Source organism: Gymnoscopelus braueri, assembly GCF_963280865.1.
Source record: "Gymnoscopelus braueri genome assembly, chromosome: 3".
NCBI lineage: Eukaryota > Metazoa > Chordata > Actinopteri > Myctophiformes > Myctophidae > Gymnoscopelus > Gymnoscopelus braueri.
In genome coordinates, this window is record NC_137612.1 from 8,534,189 (window position 1) to 8,558,552 (window position 24,364).

The 24,364-nt window shown below is 39.2% G+C and overlaps 2 protein-coding genes across 2 annotated transcripts; one reads left to right on the forward strand and one right to left on the reverse strand.

Moving 5' to 3' along the window:
• Window positions 1–500: 500 nt before the first annotated feature.
• Window positions 501–8,962, reverse strand: LOC308083023 (translocon-associated protein subunit alpha-like). Its single transcript, XM_080425119.1, has 9 exons — window positions 8,835–8,962; window positions 7,299–7,423; window positions 6,563–6,656; window positions 5,551–5,678; window positions 4,481–4,615; window positions 4,236–4,312; window positions 3,225–3,303; window positions 2,640–2,742; window positions 501–1,854 (listed from the first exon to the last, which is right to left on the reverse strand). Exons 1-9 carry the CDS (start codon window positions 8,902–8,904, stop codon window positions 1,787–1,789), a joined length of 879 nt encoding a protein of 292 aa, XP_080281245.1. The 5' UTR covers window positions 8,905–8,962; the 3' UTR covers window positions 501–1,786.
• An 8,671-nt stretch (window positions 8,963–17,633) lies between these two features.
• LOC308082442 (uncharacterized protein) lies at window positions 17,634–22,924 on the forward strand. The gene is made up of 6 exons (XM_080424194.1): window positions 17,634–17,755; window positions 18,617–18,745; window positions 18,835–18,871; window positions 18,983–19,044; window positions 19,172–19,224; window positions 22,066–22,924. Exons 1-6 carry the CDS (start codon window positions 17,725–17,727, stop codon window positions 22,333–22,335), a joined length of 582 nt encoding a protein of 193 aa, XP_080280320.1. The 5' UTR covers window positions 17,634–17,724; the 3' UTR covers window positions 22,336–22,924.
• The last annotated feature ends 1,440 nt before the right edge of the window (window positions 22,925–24,364 follow it).

Sequence of the window (24,364 nt, forward strand, 5' to 3'; positions counted from 1 at the left end):
CCCCACTTTGAGAACCACTGTTATAGGCTACCATACTCCTTGCCATCCCTGCTCGTTGGAGGATGACGAAATAATATCAGCCTCTCTCATCATGACTAACTGAAAAAATGAGTCACAATTAAGAAACCATATATAGTGGTAACATTTAGACTCTAATCAACGCCAAAAAAAAATCGTTGTTTATTGTCGTTAAAGACACTAATTAAAGATGTGAGGTTTTTTTAGCCCTTTTTTAAGCCTGGGCACTGTGTGCAGTCATATGTAACTGTTATATTCACAGAGGCTTTTCATGCCAGGCTGTAACAACGCTTCAAAACCCAAGACAGATTGTAAGGTCAAACTGTGCATGTCTAACACAGCTCCTAATGACCAGACAGCTGTCAAGATGCCACGGATCAGGCTCTCCAAGGCACAACTAATTGGACATGTCTCCCTTTCTGCCGCCTTTTATTCTTTTTGAAAAAAATAAAACCCATTTTTTGAATCAAGATTATGGCATGTGATTTGACAGTATATGTGGCATTTAGCCATACTTTAATAATCTTGCACCATGTGTACAAAGCAGTTTAAAAGGCACCACCAATAGCCAGGGGAACAAAAGTATAGTTGGTCATTAGCATCCTGCAGAAACCCGGCATTCTCCATGTCTTTTTGTTGTTGTTGTGATGAGCTGCCGACATCATTCTCTTCATGTAGAAGGTGCTACATGACACTAGAACTAGGTCAAGCTGGAAAATACTTTGAATGTTGGAAATGTATGAGCAAGCATCAGTGCAAAGAAAACACCACCCCCTATCCCTCTAACGTTCTGAATGGTTTACTCTTTATGGGTACGCATTTTTTTTCACATGACACTGATGACATAAGCCTACATAGTTGTGTGCCGTGTCGCGCACCGGAAAATAGCGGATCTACCAGTTCACAATGCTTGGCAATTGGCTATTTTTGGGTGTGAGATAATGGCACACAGCCGATTTTAAGTCCGGCAATTACTGATGACGAGGCACAAAGGTGTCTATACACAAAGACAAAAGAAAGGCGATCCACATCAGTTGAGAATATGAGCTTTACCATGTTTTTAAGTCAGAATTCCTTTCGGTCCATTTGTTGTCACACAGTAAGGCACATAGAACAGAACCAAATAAAAAAACAAGAAAGCAAAAACTCAATAAAAGCTATGATTCAACATTATTGCATTCACAGCACTCCTACGGGCAAAAAAGGAGTCGTGGCTGAACAACTGTTCCAGCTTTCTTTGGAGGTCTAATATTTCCCATGTTTCGCCCCACCTTGGTTCACGGAGGCAATAAAGTAACTTGGCACAAGCACTTAAAAATGCATGAAAAGTCTAATAATCCTGTCAGTGTCCAGCTAGAATAGTGTCCGAAAGGCCACGTTCTGACCATAACCATCAGTGTCCCCCAGGACCACAATGTAAACCCATGAGACCACAATGGAAACGAGCCCCTAGGGCTTTTTTTTTGTGTTATCCTTTTAACAATCATTGTAAAAATCGTACCACTGTACTGTTTACAAAATGTTAAAGTACCGTATTCAATCAATCAAAAAATGTCCTGAGACTCAATGGTTTTACAGACCAACAACTGTACGAGGCATAGGAGGCCAGAGTATTGCCTCAAAGCGAATACTGGACATGAAGCCCGGAGCTGGAATGGGTTCCAGGCCTGTTGGTAATGGGGGTCCGATTACTTGCTGTAGTGGATGAAGAAGTAAGACTTTAAAAGTCCTGACAGACAGTATGATGATTGGCTTTGTACAGACTAATTTATTGATCTGTTCCAGCCGCCCTGTTGGTGCTTCTTTTCCGGGGGGATGTTTTAGGCGATGCCTTGCCTGTGAAGACAGGAAGCACAATACACGTGTTACTTTTTGTGGAGAACAAATGAAAAAGTCACATCTCACAAAAAGAACACTCAAACAACTTGAGCGGAACAAGGACTCTGAAGAGAACACAGAATCTTTTAACGCATTCAATCCGGGAACGCATCTGTGTCATTTTAGATTTATTTGGCTATTAAAAAATAGCAGATATACAAGCTCATAGCTATGAGCTTGTAGATCTGCTATTTTAGAAAAATCGTGACATTTTGTGAAAATCTTTGAATACATATATTTTTAAAGCGAACATTTGTAACTCAAATCTTTGCTTCTGGGGGGTCCCTGGAAAAAAACATTTTGAGATGGGGGTCCGTGGCCAAATACACACCTAAAAATGATTTATAAATCCTAGCAGTATGTTGCTATATCAGTGGTGCTCCAACTTTTTCATGTCAAGGACCCCCAAAATTATGTGTACAGTATTTGGCCACGGACCCCAATCTCAAAATATGGGACCCCCACAAGCAGCACAGATCGGAGTTAAAAATGTTTGCTTTAAAACATATATATTAAAAGATTCTCACACATTTTTCACGATTTAAAAATAAATAGCAGATCTACAAGCTCATAGCGCGGCACTCGGTGCCACACTATGAGCTTGTAGATCTGCTATTTTGGAATAGCCAAAGAAATCTTGAAATGCGTTCCCGGTCTTAATGGATTAAGCAGCGAGAAATAGCTGAGAAGGAGGTTCATTCTACTGCATTTGGTTGAAACTGCATGGGAAAAGACAAACGTACTCAGATTCATCACATTGAGGGTCTCCTGGGGGATCCAGCTGATATCCACATCGCTCATTCCACCACCGGTGCCCTTCTCAACCACCACTGTGAGTCTCTTTCTCTGAAAAGATTTGAAATGAAATGAAAGTCAGCAATAAATCACAATTTTTAATCCACCCCCCAACTTTCAACTTGCACATCCCTATTTTGTGCATGTCATAACAGGCTAACATTTCGCAAAAATAGGCGAAATCTGCAGAAATAGGCAAACATTCTGCAAAAATACCACTTAAAAGCCCCACACCCACTGTGGGTTTACAGTATATGTCGTCTATTTTTGCTATTTGACACACAGGGAAGTCTAAGAGTGCTTAAGTGGTTAGGATTATTAACTTGATTCAATGGCCTCTCAGTCTGGTCTTGATCCCCTCCACCACCCCACCCGTTTTTGCTGTAGAATGTATTAATCACAAGCCTTTACCTCCACTGCCAAGACCCACTGTCCATATCGCAACTATATGCGTAGTAACATTTTATGTCAGGACAAAATGTGTGGAGATATTTATGTCAAACAAGAGAAGATTAATCAAAGACAACACATACCGTCCTCGTTTCCACAACCTGGTATACGCCGAAGACGAACAGGGTCACCAGTCCAGCCATGAAGATGTACAAGAACATTCTGTAGGGTGTAGGCATTACAACATGAATCATTTGACTATGGAGGGAAGGCAAGGGTGGCAGATGTCAGAAATGTGCTTCTATAAATGTGATGCCTATTACATGTCTGCTCCCTCACGTATAATACAGATTTCCAAAGTGTGTTAGCCTCTATTATTCTTTTGCTGCTCTAAATAGTTTAATTAAATTCCAGAACAAGATTTAATAATTGATTTTGGCATCATTATAGACGGCATTCGTCAAAAGTATCAGAAATGTAAAAAAAGAAAAAAGATCTACAAGCTCACAATGCGTCGTAATGCAATGTGTTGAACCCTACTCTTCCGTGACCTTTCCTCTAGCACCTCCTTCAGGGACTTTAAAATATATGCTCCCCATTCTGCCACTGATGTTCATAATCTAAAATGTTCCATTTATCTTTCCAATTTAGCCCCACTAGTGAGGGTGAGGGCTCTAAGGTTGGCGATGTCAGTTGGTTTCAAACGATGGCACAGCACAAAAATGGCAAATGGTGCATTTATAGAGTGCCTTTATCCAAAGCACTCTCTAGGGGCCGCTATCAGGGCTTTTAGAGTTAGCCTTGCTTCCCTGAATAGCCAAACATGATGTAAGACTCGTGACCAGCTGAAACAAATCTACGTTCCGTTCCCTCAAGTCCAGTGATAGACCAGGGTCCGAACCTGGGGCGACAGGGCTTTCTCTGTGGCTGTCCCCTCGCTCTGGAATGCACTCCCCAAACATTATCAGAGATGCCCCCTCCATCACTACCTTCAAAACCACCCTGAAAACCCACCTGTTCAGAATTGCCTTTCCGAGTTGACACTTGTTTTTTGTGTTTTATTACTTTTAATTCTTATCGTATTTGCTTTTTTTTTGTTTTTTTTCCTCTCCCCCTGGCCCCCCCACACACACACATGCAAGATAATGTCTTACGTTTCTCCATCCAGTCCCTCTTCTAGTTCAACGATGGTGACAGTCTGGTTGTAAATGGCAGTCTGGAATGTGTTGCCCTGGGGAACATTCAACCCGGTTAGAAAATCAACACATTCTCCACAGTTTGAGTCTGTGTACATGTAGACTTGACTAGAAAAATAATCACATTATTAACTACTCCAGCCAGTGTTTTTTTTACCACAGATCTTTTTTTTATTATAGACAATCGTGGACACCGGTCTTACCTCGCTGTCGAGATAGTTGAGAAGGATGACGAGGCCAAAAGGACGACCGGCCATTTGCAGAGCTGGGATGAAGGAGTACTCGAAGGAGGCCTGTTTCTGGGGCGGCACCAGCGTGTTCAGGGGCAACGCTGTGAACTGCACAACACATAAAAGTCATTTAGACCTGGAAAGCCTGTATGTTGTTTTCAACCTTTCAATCCGGGAAAGCATCTGTGTCATTTTAGTTATTACTATATATCGTCACTGTTGGGCAGAGACCTCGTATCTCCAAGTTTCAAATGTGTATGTTGTTTTGTAAATGAAAGCCCTACTTCATCATACAAGAGTGTCGCACAAAAGTACTATTTTTGTATATCGTTATATATATATATCGTTTTTGGGCGTCGGGTGGAAACCTTGAATGTCCAAAATCTACAAGCGCACAACGCCTCGCGACGCGAGGCGTTGTGCGCTTGTAGATCGGCTATTTTCACTACTTTGAATCACTTTTTGAAATAATAATAAAAAAGGAACGATTTTGGACATTCAAGGTTTCCACCCGACGCCCAAAAACGATATATATATATAACGATATACAAAAATAGAACATTTTCAGAAAACTTAGGTTAGGATTTAGACAGTATTTTTAGAATCTTAATGGGTTAAGTCATTCCACATGCGGTAATATTGCTGTGCATCTCTCTGATGACAGAAGACATAGTCATAATCAAAAGTCAACAGCAATTTATTTTGGCAAAAAAATATTTTAAAATGCAGTTGTTCTGGACAATATACTTATTTTAATCAAAGTGATTAATTTTATTCAGGTGAAAGTATGAAATCCAAATGAAATAGAAATAAACATGAATCATTTGGGGTCGCTAAATGATAATAGCAAAAATAACAGCAAATCTCTTTTCAGCAGTTTGTATGACGGTTATGGTTGTGCAGACTAAACAGAATAGATTATTTTTGGTCATGTTGTCTGCAAAACAGCATGATCAATTATAATGTTACACAACACAATGTGGAATAAAACTCCACGGGAATGCGTAAATAGCTTTGGCAGGAGTGTTCTGAAGCCCACTTACATTCTGGATGTAGAACTGGAAGTCTTGCGGGTAACGGAAGGAGGCCTCCAGGGACTGCACAGCGAAATCCTGGCTTCCCTTGTTGGTGAAACCCACCAGGAACTTCACAATCTCATTGGCAGGAAACTCTGAAATAAACGCGAAGACATAACTCATTATTTCTGGATATAGTATCAGCTCAATACTGGACATAGTCAGAAAGGCTCGTCATATGTCATTCGAAAACAACAACATAATATGTTGTTGTTGAGAGTCTGTTCATATTATGAGCAAAAGAGCAGTTTTACTGTGTATGCACAGCCCCGGGATTCAATCTCCCGCGAACAACTCCCACCTGGGAGACCAGACCACTCATCTACAGCTCATCCAAGAAGAAATCGATAGTGTGCTTGTGAACTTCAGGCACGGCTACTTGTCAACCAGTAGGGTGTCCTACCTTATCTCTCAATGGAAAAGCAGGGAGACCACCTCCAACCACTGCAGATGGACCAATTATATTGTATTAACATACTCTACCACAAGGGTTCCCAAACCTTTCAGGTTGTGACCTCCCAAAACATTGTGAAAATAGCCAAAGTACAAGCTCAGGCGTTGTGAGCTTGTAGATTGGCTATTTTCACAATGTTTGTCCAGTTTTTCTTACATAATATTTGACAATTTGGCAAATTTGTTATTAAATTGTCACTTTAGAAATGTGCAGATACCATGTTGTATCCACTTATACTGTATGTTGGTTTGTTTACTGTTGAGTGAGAAAACAATTTTGCACATTAAGCTAGCGGTAATCATCTGGCGACCCCCCCAAAATAATTTGGCGCCCAATTTGGGAACCACCGATCTACCATACGGACACTGTAGTTAAAAAAACAGAATAACGTTTTATTCATTAAAATAAGTCCTGGGTTTCAGCTCTGAGATCAAATACTTGTTATGACTATATTAATAAACATGGTATAAGGGCACCACCAGTGGTGGCGGCCAGCCAGTGACTATGAAAGAGGAGGCAACCAACCTTCACCGGTCACAAAGAGGATAGTCGTGTCAGCTTCAGGGTGAGAGGTCACATCCACGGCTAGGGCATCCTCGTCTACATCAGCATCCGTGTCCTGAGCAGCATGAGGAACACATCATGACATTGTAAACACCCGAATCTGCACGGTCGCAAAATCTGAAGATGGAACAACTCACTGATCCTGCTGCTAAATACAAGAACGCTCGCCCCAAAACACGCTCGCCCCGGGTCTAGTCCAGGTATTCCTCAAGGTAACCTCAATAAGGCATGCAAACAGCCCCGAGGTGAAAAAGGTGACAACATGTTGTTTTCTTTCGGGTCAGGTGTCACACAATTGCCCTATTTGGGTTCAAAAAGGTGACAGTAGCTGAAAAGTGACACTTTTGCATATCTAAAACCTTTATTCCTAAACGTAACCTCAGTAAAACTATGCCTAAACCTAACCTTTATTCCTAAACGTAACCTCAGTAAAACTATGCCTAAACCTAACCTTATTCCTAAACATAACCTCAGTAAAACTATGCCTAAACCTAACCTTATTCCTAAACATAACCTCAGTAAAACTATGCCTAATCCTAACCTTATTCCTAAATGTAACCTCAGTAAAACCATGCCTAAACCTAAAACGTAACCTCAGTAAAACTATGCCTAAACCTAACCTTATTCCTAAACGTAACCTCAGTAAAACTATGCCTATGGTTACCCTGCTGCTCACTGATCTTTGTAAGTCACTCACCGAGCCTGGCACCGGTTCTTCGTCAACAAGGACCTCCTCTTCATCGTCCTCTTCCTCCTCATCAATGGCAGCATCTGGAGCAATGTCCTCCGCTTCTTCAGACTCTGAATCTGCAGAAACGTGGCCTGGGGGGTCAACAAAAACAGATAGATCAGTTGAAACCTTTCTCAACAAAAAAAGAAAGAAAAAAGGATTGCTTATGGAGAGAGAAACTTCAAGCACAAATTCTGCAGGACATTAAAACTGTCCCAGACCACAAGATGTGACATTAATTTCTGTGACACAATTCTTGTAGTCCATGTGAAGTGTTAAACTAGACGATTCAATAATTTATTAGAAACAAAATTGCATTAGTTTTTAACTGGTGTTGCAGAGTTGACTTGCAGTTTAAATGAGTATAGAACTTTTATAATGACCAGGACCTGCAACTATAGCCTTATAACTACAGTAGAATGGCTTATTTGTGATAGTAATAACCATAATCATAAAATGAGGTTTCATTCGTTTTAGCTGAAGTTACACGTTATATTACAACCTGGCCACAGTGGCCAGATGTTTGGGGTGTTTGGAAGTGTTACACTGACTGAGGGAAAGTGTGCCTTTGTTTTTGAAGAAATAGCCTTAATACTTCATCTTCTTTTCAATGAGTCACACTGGAAAACCATAACGTTTTTAACAAAATGAAGTAAGAAAAATATATATATGTTTTTACATTGGCTTTCCATATAGTTAGATGTATTTAGTCAAAGAACCAAGGAAAGAATTGATCATTATTATCATTTTTTTTTTCAGTCTAGGCCAGATCCAGGTTTTTAAATGCAACATTCTTTATTTAAATGTTCAACAGGTTGAGAGAGTGAATGGCCTATTCAATGGCCTATGAAATCTATGAAAAAGTTTAATCTACAACACAGTTTTATACAATATGTAGTGGGGCCCGGGGGTCCCTGCTTCATCTCTCTCCCAACTAGGGGGTCCTTGGCCTGAAAAACGTTGAAGACCCCCCTGGCCTAATCTTTGGGCTTCTAACTTGAGGCTCTGTTATGGTGACGTGTCCCAGCCGAGGAGTCCCGTTAACTCGCATCCTATGTTGGCTCAATGAAGCTCCACTGAAACAGCTGGAACTCTGTATTACTTCTACTGCTAATTTAATGTCATTTCATTACATTTGTATTTTTCGTGGAATTACTGACATCAAATGGGTCAACTTTTCTTTTCTCCCCCCCTCCCTTTTTTTCTTTTACCATTTTGCACGACACGTTCAAAGACGACAACAACATAACATTCATTGTTTTCAAACGTTCTTCTGCGTAATTAATGTAATATAAACTCACATCCACGGAGAATCGATCACACTAAATGAACGCACGCAGGCCGTTGGTGATAAAATAAACAACAGTGTTGGGATAGTTTTAATGCCACGTCAATGTTATGTGGGCTGATAACGTTTAGGTCATTCCAGGCTAAAACAAAGTTGAAAGGAAACTTTATGTTACTGCCTAAAAAGGTTGTACACAGTGTAGAAAAAGTACTTACCGATGGATATTAATCCACATGGAAAGGCCAGGAGGAAAACCAGGAGTAATTTAGACCCAAAAGTGAACATTTTTGCGGAGTCTTCAAGACTGACGTTTGTAACACATCAGCAGTCAGGAGAGAAAAGGTAGTTTCAGCGAGAGAGGGGTGGGATCAGAAAGATATAGTCACGCCCTGATACGTGACTATCAGTCATGGATGAACTTCAACATAGTGTTTGCACTTTCTTCCTTTTGGCTTGTACATCTACATGAAGGTTCAAATTTCAAATATAAAGTACTTAACCCATGGCCACAAATGTTAAAATTATGTCCGGGTTCTTAGAAGTACCCGTATGTTTTGTATTGTTCAATAAAAAGCATTCTAATCCGATCGGCAGCCATTTTTTCACAGTTATAATGAATCACAAAGTGCAATACACCTCCCAACCAACAGGGTAACGTAGTTGAAAGCATAATGGACCAAATGGAGAAAATTCGTAGAAAATGGCCACCAATTGGATTCAAATGCTTTTTATTTAATAATACAGAATATACGGGTACTTTTAAGAACCCGTACATAATTGTAACATCCGTGGTCATAGGGTAAGCACCTTATATTTGAAATTTAAACCTTTATGTAGATGTAAGGATCAAAAAGGGAGAAAGTAAAAATACGTATGTTGAAGTTCATCCATGACTGTCTGTCTTGTGATCCATGCCTAGCTATGCATTTGATAGACTGGGATCAATTTTCTTAGCAAGTTACAGATCCGGCTTAGAGCGGATACGGAAAAGGTATGTATATGTTCATAAATGTGTGAGTGTAAATTATCGAATACAGTAGGCTGCAGGCAGTCTCTAGACCGGATCAGCGCACTGACTGAGCAGTAAATAGAAACCGGGCTTTCCACAGGTACTGGTGATGCGAGGTTTAGGCACTAGATGGCCACCGTAGAAAGGACGGAAGTCCTACTGACGTCAAAACCACGCCCCCTGGGTCACAAAGAAATGTTCCCATTTAAAAATGGGAGAAAAAAATGAAAGCCCTTAACTTTTTCACTTTGAATTATTATTATTGGAACTTTGGGAGTATAGGCCTAAGTTCTAAGTAAGTTTTGTACAACACACATCATTAGTTTTCAGGAAAGGGGAGAGGAATAGAGATGTATTTAGAGTATAATTGCACAATATACACAACAATATCATATTTGCGTTCTATGTTATACATATTATTTATCTATTTATTGCTGTTGTTGTTGTTGTTGTTGTTGTTGTTGTTATTATTATTATTGTGGGATCGCTAAAGCGATCACACTAATGTTATTGCCACTATTTATATACTATATTCCGCCCGTTTTTTGATGGCTAACTAGTCCTTCATACTTTTAGCTACAAACTCCGTTCCAACTCTTCAACGTTCGGCCTACTCAGGACATATCGGCTACCATTTGAATTTTTGAAATCATTTGTACTTTTAGAGATATTTCACTTTTTACTTCTAAAAAACTCCCATTCATTTCAATGGAGAAATTCATACTTTTAGCTAGAAACTCCGTTCCAACTCTATAACGTTCAGCCTACTTAGGACATATTGGCTACCATTAGAATTTTTTGAAATAATTTGTACTTTTAGAGATATTTCACTTTTTAAATAGTAAAAATACTTAAAAGTTGATAAAAAGAGTAAAAATTCTTAAAAGTTGTAAAAATTAGTAAAAGCTACTTTAAAGTAAATAAAGTGACTAAAAATACTTTAAAGTAAATGCCTTGAGTAAAAATACTTAAGAGTACTTATATTGAGTAAAAATACTTAAAAGTACTCAAAATGAGTAAAAATACTTAAAAGTTGAAAAAAATAGTAAAAATACGTAAAAGTTGATAAAAAGAGTAAAAATACTTAAAAGTTGTAAAAATTAGTAAAAGCTACTTTAAAGTAAATAAAGTGACTAAAAATACTTTAAAGTAAATACCTTGAGTAAAAATACTGAAGAGTACTTATATTGAGTAAAAATATTTAAAAGTACTCAAATTGAGTAAAAATACTTAAAAGTTGAAAAAAATAGTAAAAATACTTAAAAGTTGATAAAAAGAGTAAAAATACTTAAAAGTTGTAAAAATGTGTAAATAATACTTTAAAGTAAATAAAGTGACTAAAAATAATTTAAAGTAAATACATTGAGTAACAATACTTAAGCGTACTTAAATTGAGTAAACATACCCAATTTAACCCAAAATAACAATACAAATACTTTAACACCTTTCAAACCTTTCAAACCTTTAGAACCTTTCAAACCTTTCAATCCTTCAAACCTTTAGAACCTTTAGAACCTTTAGAACCTTTAGAACCTTTAGAACCTTTCAAACCTTTCAAACCTTTAGAACCTTTCAAACCTTTCAAACTTTTAGAACCTTTCAAACCTTTAGAACCTTTCAAACCTTTAGAACCTTTCAAACCTTTCAAACCTTTCAAACCTTTCAAACCTTTCAAACCTTTAGAACCTTTCAAACCTTTAGAACCTTTCAAACCTTTAACACTATCAATACTCAATACCAGCAACATTCTTAGCGATCCCACACTGTTTCTTCAGGAACAGTACTTTCTAGTTATTGTTATTATACTGTTATTATTGCACTACTTATGCTACTATAGTATTATACTATTCAGTACTCACTATTTTGTTTACTATTTTATATTATAATACTATTTATTCTACATACTATTATTAATATATTATTATTATTATTACTAGCAGTAGTAGTAGTAGTAGTAGTAGTAGTAGTAGTAGTAGTATAATAGTACAATAATAAATGATAATTTAATTATTAATATTAGATGCTCATACTAATTGTACCCTAAGGCCTGAGACTCACTGTCAGCGGCAGTGTCACTGGGGTTCCCTGCTGGTTCCAAGGCAGACTATAAGCGATTAAAGCGAATACATCACATCACGATTACTGACCTCGACTGCTCCTCGTACACGGCAAAGAAAGGAAGGTAACCACTATGGGCAGTAGAAATGGAGTGCAGGAAGGTCGGCTTCAAGCTCAATGCCAAGAAAAGAAAAATAATAGTATTAAACAGAGAAGAAGACAAAATCATTGCTACTGCCAACAGGATGGTGCTCGAGGTAGTCGAGGATTTCAAATCTCTTGGGGCCTGGACTGCCTCAACAGAACAGGATCTGAAGGTCCGGAGCGCACTGGGATCAGAATCAGAATCAGAATCAGTTTTATTGTCACATCACAGGTTTACACAAGGTAAAAAAGTGGGTGAAATTTGTTTTTGTACATCGTTCCCATCGCAACGTTAATTTCCATAGAAAGAAGAGGGGGGGGGGGGGGGGAAGAAGAGGGGTGGGGGGCAAGTGGGAAGGAGATCAAAACAAGAGAGCAACAGAAGGCCAGACAAGTTATCTACATATTTACAAAGTACCTGAGATAATAAAAAACTAAGGTGCCTGAGCATAGCAGCAATGTATGTATACTGTGCATGTTATACTTATACTGTGCATGATATACTTATGGACGTTAAGGGGCTTAGAGAAAAAAAGAGCACAATAAAAAAGACAAAAAAAGTCAGTGCGTTATACATGGGATTAAGGTGCAAAGGTCAGTGCGTGTCCACCTAGGGTGGACTGATCCTAGTATAATCCGCAAGTAGCTCCATGAGGGATGAGGAGATGTGGAAATGGGAGATCATGGGAGATGAACTCAAGATAAGTGGCTGCTGCTATACAGTCAATACTACTGGACGAGGTTGAGACATGGACGCTCCCATCACAGCAGGAAAAGGCCCTGGATGGATGGCGTCTACACCAGGATGCTACGAATGGCACTTGATGTCACTCACATGGGCGGACCACATCAGAAACGTGAACCACCACAGAGGCCTCTCGTGGGTCACAGACTAGTTCAGAGAGAAGGATGGGGCTAGCGAGGCACTGTGTCAGGCACCCGGAACCGGTGGTGAGCGTACTCACACGGTGGGAGCCAACCCAAGGCGGGCCAGCTAGGAGGGGAAAGAGGCGCACCACCTACGTACGTGGACACACTGTGGTGTGACAGCGGAGCTAGCAACAATGCAGAGCTCTGGACGCTGATACTGGATAGGAGGGAGTAGAGGGCAATGATCCAGAAATCCCTTAGTTGGTGTTGGCTAGTCCACATACAACGCATTACATCGCATTATTGATAATAATATGCTATACTGCTACTATAACTGTACTACAACTACATCTAACTTTATACTATATTATACATATTATATATACTATATACACACACACACACGCACGCACACGCACACACACACACACACACACACACACACACACACACACACACACACACACACACACACACACACACACACACACACACACACACACACACACACACACACACACCATGTCATGTCAATAATTTGTTATATTACTGTAGTACCTTCCTTTCGCCTCTGGGGGTCAATAAAGGCATATCCTATATTTTATTGTCACTGCTATCAAATTTAAATCAGACTGACTGCCAATGTATCACTCTTTGATTTGAATTAGTCAATTATGTTCCAATGATGGTCAATTATTCAGTTAAAGATGCACTATTTTTTTCAAAATGTTATTTACAGTGTCTATACCTAAACCTCAGGTTTAGGTATAGACATAGGTTTAGGTAGTCAAGTTAATGAATCAAGCCCATGCCTAAACGTAGCTAAATTGTATGTCATGCCTAAACATAACATGCCTTTCTAGGGCGGCCATCTAGTGACAACTGTTACAGGAGACAGGTAAAGTCTGATTCTTGTAGTAGATCTCGTCTCCACCTGCAGAAACCATGGTAGAAGCCAACTCAGCCTCTGTTCTTCACAAGTTCAGTTCCTATCAGGAAGGATACAAACTAGCTTTACCTTTTGGCCTTTAACTCTTGAACCGTAGGTCGTACAATAAAGAAAATTGCATCGTGACACAACTCCCCATATAGGCCCCGCCAATTTGTGCCAGACTAGATTTTCTGCCATTTAGCCTTTTCTACTAAACACATATTTTGCTACTACTACAGACTTTGTCCTTTACCTCACGCAAATCGGTACATGTTATCTCTGGGGTCATGCGATCAAGATGAATCATTCAGATTTTTCATATTCCATTCCGATTGGCTATGATTGAGGTAGTACCAGTTTCCCGGTAGACAGACGACCCCCTCCCCTTTTTTTGTATATATATATTTGTTTTTTTCATGCTTTTTTTTGTACATAGTGGTATTTTTTCTCTGTATTTTTATGTTGATATTTGAACAGTTTGGTTGCTACTATATATGTCTATGAAATTTATTCAAGGACCCCAACGGAAACAAGTCCACAAGGACTTTTTTGGTCAGACCTTTTAGACAAAAGTATTATAAATGTAACTGTGTTGTTTTACATTGCCTAATAAAAATTTCAATCAATCAATCAAAACTTAACAAAAAAAAAGGCATGGGTTTCCGAGGCTAATCAAAACCCCATTTTGTGGGCCCAGGTTAACAAACCGGGGCCTGGCGGAGATCTTCGCTCCATGGAGAGTGCACTATTCTAGTTAAAATTGTGGTCCTATCTGCCTTCCTCATTATGGCTGGTCATGGGAGACAGAGGAAGAAGAGACATTTGGGTAGAAGAAGTTGTGGCTCATTCGGGCCACTCTCAGACTCTCATGAGGAACCAGGATTTCCCCCCAGGCGTCTCTTCCCAATATTTGTGACTTGCAGCATAAGAATGGAGCACCTGTGAGTACCGTGATATAGGACACTAATGACTTTCCAACCACTACAGCCACATAAAATGGAACAAAAACATAAAAGTCACACAGTCTCCAAAGATATTATATGATAGGTTTTTGCTCAACATGAATATCAAACAAGACATGCAATAGAAAGGTTTAATTTTCCCAAAGTGAAAACATCTGTTACACAGAAAACTGTTATGTATATATTGTAAGGTGGAATTCATTGCCAGGTTATATTATTCAAGCCAATACAAAAGAAGGATTCAAAATGATGGTAAAACAGTATCTTCCAATATTTCATGAACTTGACTGATTTGTGTTTAACCATAATTATATAATTTTATTGACTTTTTATTTTAGTTAATTTGATATTGGTATAGGTTGACGGAGGAAAAAAGAAAGATATGATTTGTTGTAAAACTGTAAAACTTCTCATTTTATCATAAATGTACAATGTTGTAAAATTGAAAATGTCTGAAAAGTATTTCTTAACCTTTGTAGGTTTTGTAGTTTCTTATTGTCAGAAAATGATACCTTGATACCTTGACAAATATACTTTGCTGAAAGTTATTGAACTGTTGTATGTTTTGTTTTATTTTTATTTTGACCAAATACACAGTATATTTTTGCTCCAATCATGTCTCTTGTCTATTTAATTTAATGTTGCCATCAATATAATTTATTCCTCCACTTTTCACCTACCTCTGTCTGCAGTTAACTGGTCTTTTAACATTTATGCTTTGCCCACTCTAAGCATATGCTACATATACGTATTTTATTTCCACCTTCTGCTATACTCTCTCAGCCCAGGTGATATCACAAGCATCTCGCAGAAGTGGGACAGAGATCTTGACAAAATTGTGGATCATTGGCAGTAGGCCATTAGATTCTGCCTTTACATGTAATAGAGTGAGAAAGTAATCAATACCAAACTCATGATCACTTCCTCTGCCACAAAGGGTAATAATAGTTGCAGAAGTGTGGTTTCCTTTGCTTTCATACGCACGCACGCACGCACGCACGCACGCACGCACGCACGCACGCACGCACGCACGCACGCACGCACGCACGCACGCACGCACGCACGCACGCACGCACGCACGCACGCACGCACGCACGCACACACTACCAGTTAAATCCAGAACATGATTTAGAACCCAGAAAACCTTTGAGTGTGGTTCCCTCAATGCTATTTTTTGTAATATAGACTTTTTCTTCTTTGGACAGTTTTTATGTTATGTTGATATGAGAGTCTCGTACAGACAGGCTGAGAGTAGAGGGGGAATGACAAGCGACACAGGTCTCTGTCTGGAATCGAACCTGACATGGTTGCAGCTACAGTACATTATGTGGTTGATGATGGAATCCAATCTGAGATGTTGCAGCTATGTGGTTGATGCACTAGTATCCGGTGTTCTACTAGTACGCCCCTGTTTGTGATATATTTGATCTGTATTCTGCATATAAAATTTGATCAGTGGAGTGCTTGCATGTTGTTGTTGTATGTTATTGTGTGTACAAGCTGCTCAAAACAATTTTTATATTATATAGACTCCACTCCTTGGGGTGTTTTATTTGCACATACGTGAAATTTGTCCTCTGCATCTACCCATCCTATGACTACTAGGAGCAGTGAGTGAGCAGCCATTGTGCAGCGCTCTGGGGTTAAGAGTCTTGCACAGGGACACATAGAATTTTTTTCTGGCCTGGAATTGAACTTGCGACAACCAGGGCCTCTGGTTGCCCAGGCAGGCTTACTAACCACTCAGCCTCTAGCCGGATTTAAAAGGTTTGAAGCGTGAAGCGGAGCAAAAAGTATTTTCAGAAAATCTGATTGATCAAAAACACATCTAATAGTCAAGGTCACTTTGCTTGTGCTCATAGGCTGTAATTAATATATAGAGTTGGGATCAAAATAAAAGTCAGTTTACTGTCAGTTCGTACAAGGAATCATTCAACAATGCAAGACTATCGCTGGGTAATAATACACTCACCTGTGTTCAATATTGCAGTGCATACAGTACACATCTTATATCATTCATCATTCTACAGTAAGTTTCACGAAGACATTGAGGCCGTGTGGTAAAATGAGATTATAAGTTGATGTACAGTAAATAAGATGCCAGCATCATGTACTATTAGTAGATAAGAGTGCAAATGAACAAGTGTGCAGATGTGTGGATTAAAACATAATAATTAAAAAATTGTATATTTTAATAATAAACATGTTTTTACATGTCTTGGTATCCTTCAAACAAAATTTGACAAATCCTAAATCACTTCTGCTGAATGTGTTCTTATTCATCCTTGCATAGATCATAGTGGATTGATTGATCTAATATGGATCTAATCCATATTCTACAGTATTCAATTAATCACAGGCTCTTTGCTAATTGAATTTTTCTTTCTGTTTCTACAGAGTAAATCTATCCCAAAAACACATGTTTGGCTAATTCTAATTTAGCTGAATCTAATCTTAATCTATTTTTATTTGGTTTTATTTTCATTTCTCACTTTGTTTTTTATGATCTCTGTTTACTGCCTCTGTCTTATTGTACTTTAGTGCATTGTTCTTTTATTTTGTAAAACACTTTGCAAACCCTGTTTTAGAGAGGTATAAATCAACACAGAACACACAAACGCACGCACAAACGCACACACACACACACACGCACGCACACGCACACACACACACACACACACACACACACACACACACACACACACACACACACACACACACACACACACACACCGTATTATGCACCATATCCTAATAAACTCCATAAACAAAACAAAACTGACTCCTTTCTTTGGATATTTGAATTGTTTGTCCTTATCTAAGGCCCTGCATTAACCACTGTCTCCACATTTCCTCTATGCATTTGAAAGTGGTTTACAGGATTATTACCTGCATGTCTTGATGCTATTCTGCAGTTTAAAAGGAGTTGCATTCCTGTCAGGGTTTGTGGTTTTGTGCAAAAAGCAAACTTCCTGTATGTTATGACTCCCCCGTGAAAAGCATTTCTCTGGTAAAACAGCAGCGTGCCTTAGGAGCGTGCATCATTACAAAAGACCACACCCTCTCTTTTAAGGGTATGAGGAGGACAGAGTTTAATCAATAGAGCTCTGTTTAGATTCAAACTCATCACCATGGTGGCAAGCTGCTGTAATGGAACGACGGGTAAGTTATTTCATTAACTGAGGCCGATTCTACAAATGCTTTCTAAATCCTGAAAAAATGGATGTTGCTATATCAGTGGTGCTCAAACTTTTTCATGTCAAGGACCCCCAATTATATGTGTATTTGGCCGCGACCCCACCACAAAATATTTTGTTCCAGGGACCACCAAAAGCAAAGATTTTAGTTAAAAAATGTTTGCTTTAAAATAATATATATATCGGTATGCAAAGATTTCCTAAAATGTCTTCATCCTCAAGATTTTTAATGAGGATGATTTTTTTTGATAAAATCTCAAATGACACAGATGCTTTCCCGGTTTTAATGGGTTAAAAACACTTACAATGTCATTCAATCCGCAGGGGTCCTTGTTAGGGTTCCAGGGGACAGTTTAACCACTTAAGCCCTGTTTTATTTTCCACCAAAATAAAATAGGGCAATCACAATGCGTCACTATGCAACACGTTGTGAGCATGTAGATTGGCTATTTTCAAAACATATTGACAAATTGATGACAAATGTTGACGAATCTTCTCTTATGTGGGTCCCTGGCACAAATGTTTTTTCTTAAGGCTTGTCCACAGCCAAATGCATATCAATGTTGGGATCGTCTGAGAATCACCAATCTGGGAACCCATCGCCTTTCTGAATCTGTTCTTGAGAGATTAGAGAACCACGGATCTAGATATGATTTACTATTCGTGTTATAAAGATTCTCTCAATTTCAGCCACTAAATATCTTTGTTCCTTCATCCAAAGTGTTGAACTAGTCAGGGTAAAATGGATGGTGAAGTATTACTAGTTAATTGTTGTTTGTTTGTTTTGTGTGGTTGTTGCTGTTGTTTTATTCTCGTCTCTGGGTAGTGTTCAAACTGGGGACGCTGTGTTTCTGTGGATCATTGGAGCTGTGGACGCTACTAATGGTTGTCAGTGTCATCCTGGTCGTCTCACTAGGCTGGAATATTCTTTGTTGTATAACAAAACAATGCTCAGGTAAAGCTTTTCAAAACCACTCATACAAACAGATAGACTATATGTATTTGATGGTGACTATACCATTACTTTCTTTCTTTTTTGAACAGAAAAAGGTCAGATGTTTCCTCCAAGTTGCAACAGAAGGTACTGTATAGGCATATGGCCATTTATCAAATAAAATGCTAATAATTTAGTCATTTCTTGCCTGCAACATAATTTGCCACTTAAAACACGTATCTCCTCTATCAATTTAAGTCAGGGGCAAATAGACATGGAAGACAACCCTATTTATGGAAACATAAACTTCATACAAACAAGTAAGTAGCCTACATTTCATGTGATGGAGACAGCAAGAATGTGTGATTTTCCTATTATTCCAAAAGGACTGTGTGTCTGCATTCTATGATTTGCTCTCAACTGGTTGTCTTCTTCATTTACTTACAGGAGCTGACCCTCCATCTTCTTCACTTTTGAGAGATGACCAAAGACACAAACAGGTACAATATTTGAGCCATTTTGTATCAATTCTCATGAATACAAGAACACTCGCCCCAAAACATGCTCGTCCCGGGTCAAATCCGACGACCTCGGAATGGTCGCCACCAGGTATTCCGTAACCTCAGTAAAACTGTGCCTAAACCTAACCTTATTCCTAATCTTAACCTCAGTAAAACTATGCCTAAACCTAACCTTATTCCTAAACGTAACCTCAGTAAAACTATGCCTAAACTTAACCTTATTCCTAAACGTAACCTCAGTAAAACTATGCCTAAACCTAACCTTATTCCTAATCTTAACCTCAGTAAAACTATGCCTAACCCTAACCTTATTCCTAAACGTAACCTCAGTAAAACTGTGCCTAAACCTAACCTTATTTAATTCCTATACGTAACCTCAGTAAAACTATGCCTAAACTTAACCTTATTCCTAAACGTAACCTCAGTAAAACTATGCCTAACCCTAACCTTATTCCTAACCTTAACCTAAGTAAAAAAAATAATACAAGAATACAAGAACCGCTGGGGGCGACCGGTCTGCGAAAAAAATGGGGGTCGAGTGTGTTTGGGGTGAGCCTTCCAGTTACCATTCTTATTAACCACTTAAAGGAACACTTCACTTATTTTCAATCCTTCTCTTCATATAATTGGTCTTTTACGCATAGGGACGAATAAACAAACAGAAAATGTGTCAGTGAACACTGCATCAAACTATTCATATAGTTGATGCCTCGTTCACACAGATTGACACGTACGTGCTGTAATATCGACCTTGCTTAAATAATTATGTCACGTAATATTTGCATTCTGATTCCTGCTATAGTCATGACACAACAGTTCAAATAACGCTCCTGTTGAGCAAGATCTTAATGTTCATTATAAGATGGTGCCGTTTTTGTCAACTCACTCTGTAAGTTTCAGAGGTGGGTAGTGGTGGACAGTTCAGAAACTTGCAATGACATCATCATCGGTGCCATTGGAAACGACAGTCGCTCTCTTCCTGGAAAGTTAGCACGCTGAAATATAAGTCGTACGTGCCAGTCAATAATAAAATGTTAAAGTCTTGTTTGAAAGTGTCCACAGTCCACCTATGACTCCCAGACATAGACTGTTGACAGAAATGGTGCCATTCTATAGTGAGACTGAGTTTTTGAGAGGTGAAGCTTAGGGCTCTATACCAGGCAGTGACTTTTGTGTTTTCCCCAATAAGACCTGAGGCCGATTCTACAAATGCCTTCTGAATCCTAACAGTTTTCTGAAAAACCTATGTGCTATTTATATTGTTGATGTCGGGCAGAAAACTCTTATATCCATAGTTTAACTTTTTGTGTTTTTTTCGTAAATTAACGCCCTACTTGATACTACAGCCTCACACAGAAGCATCAGAAGTAGCAGATCCACAAGCTCGAAACGCGGTACGAAGCTATGCGTTTTGGAGCTTGTAGATCTGCTACTTTTGCTACTTTTTAATTTGAAAATAACAGTTTTTATTTGGACATATGAGGTTTCCACCTGACAGAGATGATATAGCTAAAATCTAAATGCTTCCCAGGTTTTAATGGGGTAAATATCTTCGCTGAAAATAGCAGATTGACAAGCTCACAACACAATGCATTGTTTGTCGATCTGCTATTTTCTGCGAACGTTTTCACATGATAGGATGCTGGGGTTTAAGTGGTTAAATGTTCCTTTAAGCTCTATATAGGCTAATTTCTAACCACTTATAACTTCCTCCACTTATAACCCCACAAGACCAACCTACGTACCATGGGCGACCGGGCCTTCTGCCCGGCCGCCCCCGAACTGTGGAACGCCTTCCTTGCCCACCTGAGAGCACCACAGTCGGTTGACTCTTTTAAGAGAGGACTAAAGACCTACCCTTTTAACAAAGCATTTTTTTCAGCTTCTCTTGCCTTACATCTAGTCTAGGCTTTATGCCCTCATGTTTGAAATGTTTTGTTCAGTTTCTTAGATGTTTTTAGTGGTGGGATGATTCTCTTTTTATGCATTTGCTTATTGTAGCACTTTGAGATTTTCAGAAATGTAAAGTGCATTATAAATGAAATCCATTATTATCATTATTAATGTGTTGCAATACGAATAGCAAAAATATCCGATCTACAAGCTCACAACTTTTCACGATGCGATGTATTGTGAGCTTTTAGATCTGCTACAGTATTTTCACTATTTACTATTTTGATAGTCTTTAGTCTTTTTTAAAAAATGTTCGCCAACAATGACATTGCAGGTACAATGACAAGAGTTATGTCAGTACTCATTACATTATAGTACAGTAATCATTGGTTATGATTGCTATGCTATATTATTATGGAGATATACCAGTGGTTCTCAAATGTTTTCACGTCAAGGACCCCTAAATTGATATGTTTTTGGCCGCGGACCCCCATCTGAAAATATTTTGTGCCAGGGACCCCATTCAAGATTTGTTTTGTTAAAATTTCCAATAGCAGATCTACAAGCTCACACCGTGAGGCATCGCAACACGGTGTGAGCTTTTAGATCGGCTGTTTTTAAACAGTTGATGTATAAAATAGGGTTAAAGTAGCTACACTGATTTTGATATCAGTAGCCTTGCTATTAAGCAATTTTGCTGGAGACCCCAGCTGGTACCCCTGCAAGGACCCCTGGGGGTCCCCGGACCCCACTTTGAGAACCACTGACATAGACTTAATGGGTCTAAAAACTTCATTTATACATCTTTTTCTGCTCATTCATATGACTGAACACTCAGGATGGACTGAGGAACAGTGCATGTGTAAACAAAAAAAAACAAAAAAATAAAGAAAATGTTATTTTTATGGTTATTTCTTTTTTCCCTAGCCACGTACGAATGGTCAGGACTGCTATGCCAACCTGACCCTGAAGCCTCCCAAATCGATGACTGCAGGCCGATGCTCCCCAAAGATCCAGTACTCTGATGTAGTCACACTGCAGCTACAGGAGCCACTGAACACACAGGATGAAACCTCAGGGAACATTGATGACACAGTCTCCACAGTCTCTGACCTGTATGCTTCAGTGCAGACTGAGCGCAGCAAAGTGCTGCACAATGCAGACGGTGCTGGGAATGGCTATGCCAACCATATCTGAGCAGTGGTGGACAGTAACTAAGTACATTTACTCAATTACTGTACTTAAGTACAATTGTGAGGTATTTTTTTTTACTTTACTGGAGTACTTCCAATTTTCAAAAATTGTACTTATGTACTTCACTTAATCTCAAAGAAAAAAAAATATATTTTTAATGATTTGAAAACTTTAGTTACAAGTTACTTTGTAGATTTCGATTATTATTGCAAAACATACATTAGCCACTTCAGTCCTATATATATTCCTGCCAATGTATAAAGAGTTTTATACATCTGAAGATTTGTGAAATGCATGGGGCATTCTGCATAATACTTTCGGTACTTTAAGTACATTTTGATACCAATACTTTTGTTCTTTTACTCAAGTAAATGTTTAATTCTGGACTTTTACTTGTAACAGAGTATTTCTACATTGTAGTATTGATACTTTTACGTTTTACACCACTGTATCTGAGAGACGCTTCTGCTATGCTGCTTTACCTTTCTGCAGCTTGACTTGTTACCACAAGGTGGCACTGTTTGTCAGCATGTGGAAAGTGGCTGCCCTTAGAGCAGCAATTCAATAAATCTCCACACATTGGGCTCTGCTATTCTTCCACAGTCATTTTTCAAACCCACGAAATGAAATATGGTACCTTATCATTTCATGAGAACTATCTCACTGATTAATGGCCGTGCCTTTTCTTTTTCTTTCTTTCTTTTTTTGGGGAGTTTTTGTTAAGGAATTTTGCCTTTTAGGTAGGGACTACAGGCTACTGCAAACAATACTGTATTTTAGTACAATTTTGAGATACAAAACATACATTAACTACTTCAGCCCTATTTAAACTTTGGCTATTTGAAAACACACACACACACACACACACACACGCACGCAAGCAGGCACGCGCATGCACACACGCACGCATGCACACACACACACACACACACACACACACACACACACACACACACACACACACACACACACACACACACACACACACACACACACACACACACACACACACAATGGGGCCATGACAATGTGTCAGTTGTGACGTCACGAACTCTATTGACGTCACCATCGCATCAGCAAGGAAATCCCAGCCGAGACTGTTCCGCTGCCAGTAGGGGTCTCCCTCCCCAACGACGTGCTGGACACAGCTGCAGTGGACCGTGACGTCACCAATTATATGGACGTCACCAGCAAAGAGATCCCAGCCGAAACTCCAGTTACAGTGACTGACTCTGCTGCCACCAAAGCCACCGTTGCCAATAATATCAAGGACAATCCCCTCTGGTCCAAAGTTTGTCCCTTATAAATAGAGAGTTTGGACTCCAAACTCTCTATTTATAACTTGGGAGGATGCAAGGACAGTCTCCAGAGATTGTTATTATTGGGGATTCTATTATTAGAGCAGTTGTGATCCCACAGTGCCATCAGCTATTGTCTCCCTGGTGGCAAAGTCAATAATCTTATTGAATTGGTCCCTGTTATCCTAAATCATCACCCCACAGCACATTGCTACACTGTTTTTTCATGTTGGCTCGAATGATGCTTTGAACAGACTTTCTGTTAAACTCAGGGAAGATCTTGAATCAATTGCCACCACTGTACAGAGCCTGGGCAAAACATGTGTGTTTTCTGGTCCCATCCCAGCCCCCTCAAAGAGTCCTGAACATTTTAGTATAGACTAGACTCCTGAGTCCTGAGCTTGCATGAATGGCAACAAGCCTTCTGTCTGGCCAAAGGAACAGGAACAGTTTTTGGACCAGTAATCACCTGTATAAACGAGATGGCCTGCACCTTAATTCAAAAGGCACACACACACACACACACACACGCGCGCGCACGCACGCACACACACACACACACACACACACACACACACACACACACACACACACACACACACACACACACACACACACACACACACACACACACACACACACACACACACACACACACACACACACATTTTTCAAATGCCAAATTATTTGGCATTTTTAAAAAATAGCCAATCTACAAGCTCACAATGTGTCGC

Coding starts and splice junctions, on each gene's coding strand:
- LOC308083023 (XM_080425119.1), bottom strand. CDS start 8,904: ATGTTCACTTTTGGGTCTAAATTACTCCTGGTTTTCCTCCTGGCCTTT. Junction 6,657..7,298: donor AAGAACCGGTGCCAGGCTCG/GTGAGTGACTTA, acceptor CATGCTGCTCAG/GACACGGATGCTGATGTAGA. Junction 2,743..3,224: donor AGGTTGTGGAAACGAGGACG/GTATGTGTTGTC, acceptor AAATCTTTTCAG/AGAAAGAGACTCACAGTGGT.
- LOC308082442 (XM_080424194.1), top strand. CDS start 17,725: ATGGTGGCAAGCTGCTGTAATGGAACGACGG. Junction 17,756..18,616: donor CTGCTGTAATGGAACGACGG/GTAAGTTATTTC, acceptor GTCTCTGGGTAG/TGTTCAAACTGGGGACGCTG. Junction 19,225..22,065: donor ATGACCAAAGACACAAACAG/GTACAATATTTG, acceptor TTTTTTCCCTAG/CCACGTACGAATGGTCAGGA.